The following is a 6,709-nucleotide window of genomic DNA, read 5'->3' as shown; positions in this document are numbered from 1 at the left end:
GGGGGGGGGGCGCCGCCGTCCCTCCAGGCGCCTGCGCAGGGCAGGGCCGAACTTGGTCCACCGGGCTAAAGATTGCCCGAGCCAGAGCGCAAGGAGGGCAGTGAGGAGGCCTTGGGGTGAGGGAGAGGGTGGAGGGGGTGGTGGGAGCAGAGCGGGGTCCAGGCAAGGAGAGTGAGATGACCCCTGTTGCTATCTGCAGCCCGAGAGGGGGGAGAGGCGGTTTCCTGCGAGGGTTCGGTCTGAGAGCTGCCTAACTGGAATCCGGGTTAACCCTCGGCAGACCCAGGGAGGTAGCTGGCTCTGAAAGCTGGGCCTGGCGCCACTGGAGGAGTGATGGAGCGCTGAGCGTCATGGCTGACGTTGGGTGGACTTTGGGTTTGGGAGAGGCTGAGTCCTAAGGGGAGAAAGGAGAGTCAAAGAGATAGGGGCTGGCTGAGGTTGGCCTGCAAGGACTCTGCTTGGAGAGAGAACAAAGAGACAGCAGAAGAGACTGAGAGGGGAGGTCAGAGGAGCAGGAGGGGAGTCAAGGCCCCGTGACGCCTTGAAACCACCAGGAGACCATCAAGGAGGGGCACAGCTGGGTCAAGTGCCGCCGAGGTCCAGGGAGCTAAAGACAGATGCTTAGTGTGGCAACACTGGGGTTCTCAGTTCTTTGGTGGAACAGCAGGAACAGCAGTGTGGGTGAGGGGTGAAAGGGGTGGAAGGAAACTGGGGGACTGTAGGCACGCGTGTGGGTGCTCCTGGAAGAAGCCTGGAACTACGGGGAAAGACAGTGGAGGAGCCAAAGGGAGACGCGGGGCGTTTTAAAGACAGGAGATAATGGGACGTGCCCGGTGCTGAGGGGACTGTCAGCAGAGAAGCAGGTGCTGCAGGAGAGGGGGGCTGATGCACCAAGGCCCCGAGGAGGAAGGAGCTGACGGCATCCAGTTCCAGGCAGAGGCCTGGCTTCAAGAGGAGGAAGAGGGGTTCAAGAATCCAGTGTGGGAACCAGCAGTTAGCGTAATAGCTATGTTGCTGGACTCCCATGTCGCCCACCGCAGTTCGATTCCCAGACCCCGCGGCTTAAACTCATGCCGGGCACGTGTGCATGTGTGCCCAAGATCCCGAGAGGAGAATGGAGAAGGGATTGTGGCGTGGCCATCCCTCCTGGGGGGTGATTTCTCGCTTTCTGTCTCTCTGTCTCTCTTTCTGTCTTTCTGGCGAGCACATGCGCCCTGCAGCAAAAACCTCTCCAAAAAAAAAAAAAAATTCCAGTGTGGGGACCAGCAATGGCTCTGTCGCTGGACTCCCATGTAGCTGACCACGGTTCAAGTCCCAGATTCAGTGCAGTGCCCGCGATCCCAAGAGGAGAATGGAGAAGGGACTTCGGCGTGGCCCTCCCCCTTGGGTGGTGATTTCTCGCTTTCTGTCTCTCTGTCTCTGTCTTTCTGGCGAGTGCACACCACACTGGCCCTAGACAAAAAAAACCTAAAAAAAAAAAAAAAAAGAATCCAGTGTGGACACAGATGACGGGTTAGTGCAGACAGGTAAGCTGAAGCCTGCAAGCTTCAATCTTCTCCCTGAAGTCAGAGGGAGGTCGTCAGCTGAGATGCTGTTTGGGGGCCTGGATCCCGGCCTCATCTCCGAATGCTTGCAGGAGCCATGGTTGCCTCACCACTGCAGAGCCCAGGAGCTGACCACAGAAACCTCACACTGAGAGCCCAGGTGGGGTTGGAGTGGTGGGCTTATGGGCCCTGGTATTGAAGAGGTGAGGTTCTCCCCAGCAGGGCTTAACTGCTTGGGTGCAGGTGAGGAGAAAGGAGGTAACAGACCCTCCCAGATGGGAAGAAGGAAGTGGGGATAGCTAATGCTAATTGCTTATGTAATCACATCAGGGTGTTAGCATTTTTAGACTGCTCATTTCCATTGAAAATATTTGTTGGGGCCAGCAGTTAGCGTAATGGCTATGTCGCTGGACTCCCATGTAGTCGACCGCGGTTCGTGTCCCGGACCCGGTGGCTTAAACTCACGCCGGGTGTGTGTGCATGTGTGCCCAAGATCCCGAGAGGAGAATGGAGGAGAATTGATTGCAGCATGGCCATCCCCCCGGGTGGTGATGTTTCACTTTATGTCTCTCTGTCTGTCTGGCGAGTGCACATGCCCTATAGCAAAAACCTCTCCAAAAAAAAATAAATAAATAAAAGAATGTACGTGTGTTCATCAGAGAGGGAGAAGGTGAGAAAGCAACCCTCAGGGAAGATGACTGTGCAGCAGCCCCTTCTCCTTCACTCTCCTCTTGTGATTTTGGGCCTGCACGCACATGTGCCTGGCATGTTTTTCAAACGGCCAGGTTCAGCACTTGAACTGCACAACTGGCCATGTGGAATTGAGCCACCCTCACCACCATGCCACGTGACTGGCCCTTTAGGTCATTGTTCATAATGACTCATTGGTATAAGCCAGTTACGGAGGGTGGTGAAGATGGGTCACGAAGTCAGTGAAGCTGAAAAACTCAAAGTCGGAAGGCCAGAGGGTCAGGAAGGCTGGGCAAGCGTGAGAATTATTAGGAAAGAATGAAATTTCAACGTGGGAGTGTGTCCACGGGGCTGGGCAGCCAAGGTAGAGTGAAGAAGAAACCCTTGAAAATGAGGAGGTCAAGCAACAGAGAGCTCCTCCATGGATCTTCCACTGAATTTATTTCACCAATATTTATTGAGCACCTACTATGTGCCAGGCACCGTTCTAGGCACTGGGGATACAGCAGTGAACATGGCAACGATCGTGGAGCTTACAGTCCAATGGGGAGAAACAGGCCATAAACAGGTAAACAGACATAGATGAGAATTGTAGAGGGACCAGCAGTTGGCGTAATGGCTATGTCTCTGGACTCCCATGTAGTCGACCGCGGTTTGAGTCCCGGACCTGGTGGCTTAAACTAACACCAGGTGCGTGTGCATGTGTATGCAAGATCCCGAGAGGAGAATGGAGGAGAAGGGATTGCGATGTGGCCATCCCCCCGGGGGGTGATTTCTCGCTTTCTGTCTCTCTGTCTCTCTGGCAAGCGTCCCCAACTCCCTATAGCCCAAACCCCTCCCAAAAAAAAAAAAAAAAAAGAATTGTAGAGTGTGGAGTGCTATAGAAGAAACAGGAGAGCATGATGGGATAGATTTTGGCCACAGACAGAAGACCCCTCAGTCTGAATCCTCACCTCCCTATGGAAGCAATATCTGAATCGAGACTCAAGCAATAACGGGACCTGGGGAAGAGTATTCCAGGTAGAAGTAACGAGTGTGAAGGCTTTGAGGCACGAACCAGCTGTGTCTGCAGGCCAGTGGGGTCTGCAGAGTGAACGTGGGGCAGTGGTGGGGAGAGGTGGCCATCAGGCTATGTGGGCTCCTCCGGCCAGAATCGAGAAGCTGATTCCAGTTTTGGTGGGAAGTTACGGGGCGTGGGAGTCCCTGTGGACGTGATGTGACGTGAGCTACACTGGCTGCTGTGTCAGGAGTGGACTGCAGAGGTGATGGCAGGGGCAGGAGGAGCCTTTCTGGGCGATGGCAGTAATCTCTATGGGGGAGACAATCACCTGGACTGGAGGGTGGTGGGGGTCCAGGGAGGTGGTCAGGACCGAGCAGTGCCAACAGAACCTGCTGGCTTGGACGTAGGTGACGAGGAGACTCGAGGTTTCAAGAAGGTGCCGAGGCTTACAGCCTGAGCCGCTGGAGGGAGAGCGGGGCGGCCTGCTGAGACAGGGATGGGGCAGGGCCGGGCTCAGGCAGGAACGATCAGTCACTCAGGTGCTGTGTGTAGCAATGGCTGAGTGTGAATCAGGAGGGACTGGGCTAGAGACAGGTCATCGGCACGGAGGTGGCATTTGAAGCCTTGTGTCTGGAGGGGAGCATTTGGTGAGAGGGCCTGGCTGGAGGAGAGGGACCTGGGCCGCGTGCTCCTCACCTGGAGGTCCGACAGAGGAGGGGAGGAGGAGCCCCGAGGTTGGAAACGTGGAGTGCGCCAGGCCATGGCCTTGCAGTGGCCCCCATCTCACACCCGTCCCCTCCCCATCTCTCCTGCAGGTACGTGTACGACCACATAGGTGGGGAGCACTCTGCCGTGGTCCCAGAGCTGGTGGCCACCGTGGCCACATTCGCCATCACCACCCTGTGGCTGGGGCCTTGTGACATCGTCTACCTGTGGTCACTCCTTAACTGCTTTGGCCTCAACTTTGAGCTCTGGGTGCAGAAGCTGGCAGAGTGGGGACCCTTCGCACGAATTGAGGTGAGCAGGGAAGGTCTGGGGTGGGCTGGGTCACGGGAGGGCACACGACTATTCTGCCTCCTGGCATCACCCAGCCACACTCGGCCTCCGCCCAGAACTTTTCCACTCCCACCTGCCTGGTCACCAGGGAAGGGCCTGCCCTGTGGGAAGCTGGCCCTCCGCACCTTCTGTGGGGCCTGGAGCAGGCTGGTTTGGTCAGGCCTTACCCTCTGTCTGGAGCTAAGTCTCCCCGTGTTTAGCTGAGGGAGAGCTGGCCTGGGACTCCTAGAAAGCTGGGCATAGCTCCAGGACCTGAGTGACCACAGAGGCGAGGCGAGTGACCAGCCGTGTCCTCTTTCCCCTGGCCCCTTGTCCCGCTGCTGACATGTTCCTGGCCCCGGCAGGCCTCTCTGTCGGAGCAGATGTCTCGCAGGGTCCGGGCCCTCTTTGGAGCCATGAACTTCTGGGCCATCATCATGTACAACCTCGTGAGCCTGAACAGTCTCGAGTTCACGGAGCTTGTTGCCCGGCGCCTGCTACTCACAGGTGAGGGACCGAGGACGGCGTGTGGTCAGACAGAATGCGCCAGGCATCGACCATGAGACTGTGCCCTTCGCAATGTCCCTGCCCTCACTCCCCACCGGGGACTCAGCAGAAAGGCCTGTCATGTGGGGAGAGGGTTGGGAGGAGGAGGGCGACCGAGGCTGAGTCTGCCCCTGGACACGGACGACCTCTGCCCCTCACAGGGTTCCCCCAGACCACGCTGGCCACCTTGCTTGTCACTTACTGTGGTGTCCAGCTCGTGAAAGAGCGGGAGCGGACCCTGGCCCTGGACGAGGATCAGAAGCAGGACAAAGAGAAGCCGGAGTAGGTGGGATGGGGGGCGTGTTCCGCTCTGCTCTCCCCAGGCCCTCCACCCAGGCCAGGCCAGAGGGCCCTGACCGATCAAATAAAAGACTTTTCTACCACAGCCTGCCTATTCCCTGGCCCTTCTCCCAGTCTCTCGGCTCCTTGTCCACGCCGGATGAAGAGCGGGAGGTCTTAGGGCAGAGACCTCTGGCCTTGGAAACCCAATAGCAAATTCCGAAGCCCCAGACTATCACGCCACGTGGTTACGAGCCTTGGAGCACTTGACTCCAGGCCCCGAGCTGCTTGCTGGGAAGGCATTTTTAATTCTTCTTTTCTTTTCTTTTTTTATTTTTTAGAGAGGTTTTTGCTATAGGGCGCGTGCGCTCGCCAGACAGACAGAAACAAGAGAGACAGCGAGAAATCACCCCCCAGGGGGATGGCCATGCCGCAATCCCTTCTCCACCATTCTCCTCTCGGGATCTTGGGCACGCACGCACACGCGCCCGGTGTGAGTTTTAAGCCACCGGGTCTGGGACTCGAACTGTGGTCGACTACATGGGAGTCCAGCGACATAGCCATTACTCTAACTGCTGGTTCCCAGGCATTTTATTCTTCTTAAAGGAGGAGACGTCTCCAGGCTGCAGTGTCTGCTTGGCAGGCGCACGCCCATTGCGTGGCACGGAGACTGAGTCCCGTGGGGAAGACTCCCGCACACACAGCCAGGCCGGGCAGGGCCAGGACACTTCTCATGGTTCTGGCTCACAGGCCAGGAAGCCCTGGGGGAAGGTGACACCGGAGGGCCTTGGGCTTCTCATCCCTGCCCTAATGCTAGGACTGGGCAGCGATTCCCCTCCTGGGCTGACGCGGCCCTTCAGTCCCATCACGGCGTCCAGGTGGGCTCAGGCCTTCCCCGTTCTCCACCCTGGAGCCCTGTCGCGGCCAGGCCTGAGGCTGCCACCAGAGCGGTGCTCGGTTCGCGCCCCCCGCTGCTCACATCTTGGTCAGCCGCAGCACATTGAGCCGCACGGGGAGGAAGGTGGCGCCCGCGGCGTAGGCGATCTCTCGGAGGACACCCTCCCACTTCTTCTCCTCCTCGTTATACCTGCAAGTGAGGGACAAGGACCGAGCTGAGTCAGCTGAGGCCAGGGGCCGGCAGAGAAGGGTGGCCGCGTGTGCTGCGCCCGTCCCCACCAAGGCCCCCGGCCTGTCTCGAGGTAGATCTGCTCCTGGGGAGGTCCCCACGCTCTCGGGAAGGCCCGCCTTCTCCAGGAAAGGCTGCCTCTCAAGGGCTCCCACATTCCGCCAAGTCCGCCTCCCTCCAGGATGGTCTATACCCCACACGCACACCAGCTGCCCTCTCCTGAGAATGTCCATACTCCGTGTCCCAAGTCCCACCCTCCCAGCAGCATTGGGATGACAGAAGGCTCTGAGGATTTCCAGGTAGCCAAAGCCTCACTGCCCCCACCTCAAAGGTCCAGCCATGGAAAGCAGGGTTCCAGTCCCTTCCCCCTCCTGGCCTCAGCTTTCTCTGCAGGCCAAGCGCCCAGAGGTGGAGGAGAGGGAAGGCCTGGCCCTGTTTGGTGCCCTGCACTTGGGGCCGGCTCCCATCTGCGACAGTGCCGATGCTCCA

At 58.3% G+C, this 6,709-nt stretch overlaps 2 protein-coding genes across 2 annotated transcripts in view; one reads left to right on the top strand and one right to left on the bottom strand.

The window, feature by feature from the left end:
- Positions 1-5,194, top strand: part of HHATL (hedgehog acyltransferase like) — a 13,538-nt gene extending 8,344 nt beyond the window's left edge. Inside the window, exons 10-12 of the mRNA XM_006155401.1 lie at positions 4,050-4,251; positions 4,635-4,776; positions 4,977-5,194. Coding sequence (XP_006155463.1) covers positions 4,050-4,251; positions 4,635-4,776; positions 4,977-5,101 — 469 coding nt within the window. The 3' untranslated portion in view covers positions 5,102-5,194. The remainder of the gene's footprint in view (positions 1-4,049; positions 4,252-4,634; positions 4,777-4,976) is intronic.
- A 487-nt stretch (positions 5,195-5,681) lies between these two features.
- The window catches only part of KLHL40 (kelch like family member 40), a 15,972-nt gene continuing 14,944 nt past the window's right edge, over positions 5,682-6,709 (bottom strand). Inside the window, 1 exon segment of the mRNA XM_006155400.1 lies at positions 5,682-6,181. Coding sequence (XP_006155462.1) covers positions 6,070-6,181 — 112 coding nt within the window. The 3' untranslated portion in view covers positions 5,682-6,069.

This window comes from Tupaia chinensis, unplaced genomic scaffold, assembly GCF_000334495.1.
Source record: "Tupaia chinensis unplaced genomic scaffold, TupChi_1.0 Scaffold000451_2, whole genome shotgun sequence".
NCBI lineage: Eukaryota > Metazoa > Chordata > Mammalia > Scandentia > Tupaiidae > Tupaia > Tupaia belangeri.
This window is presented reverse-complemented; position numbering and strand designations above follow the sequence as displayed.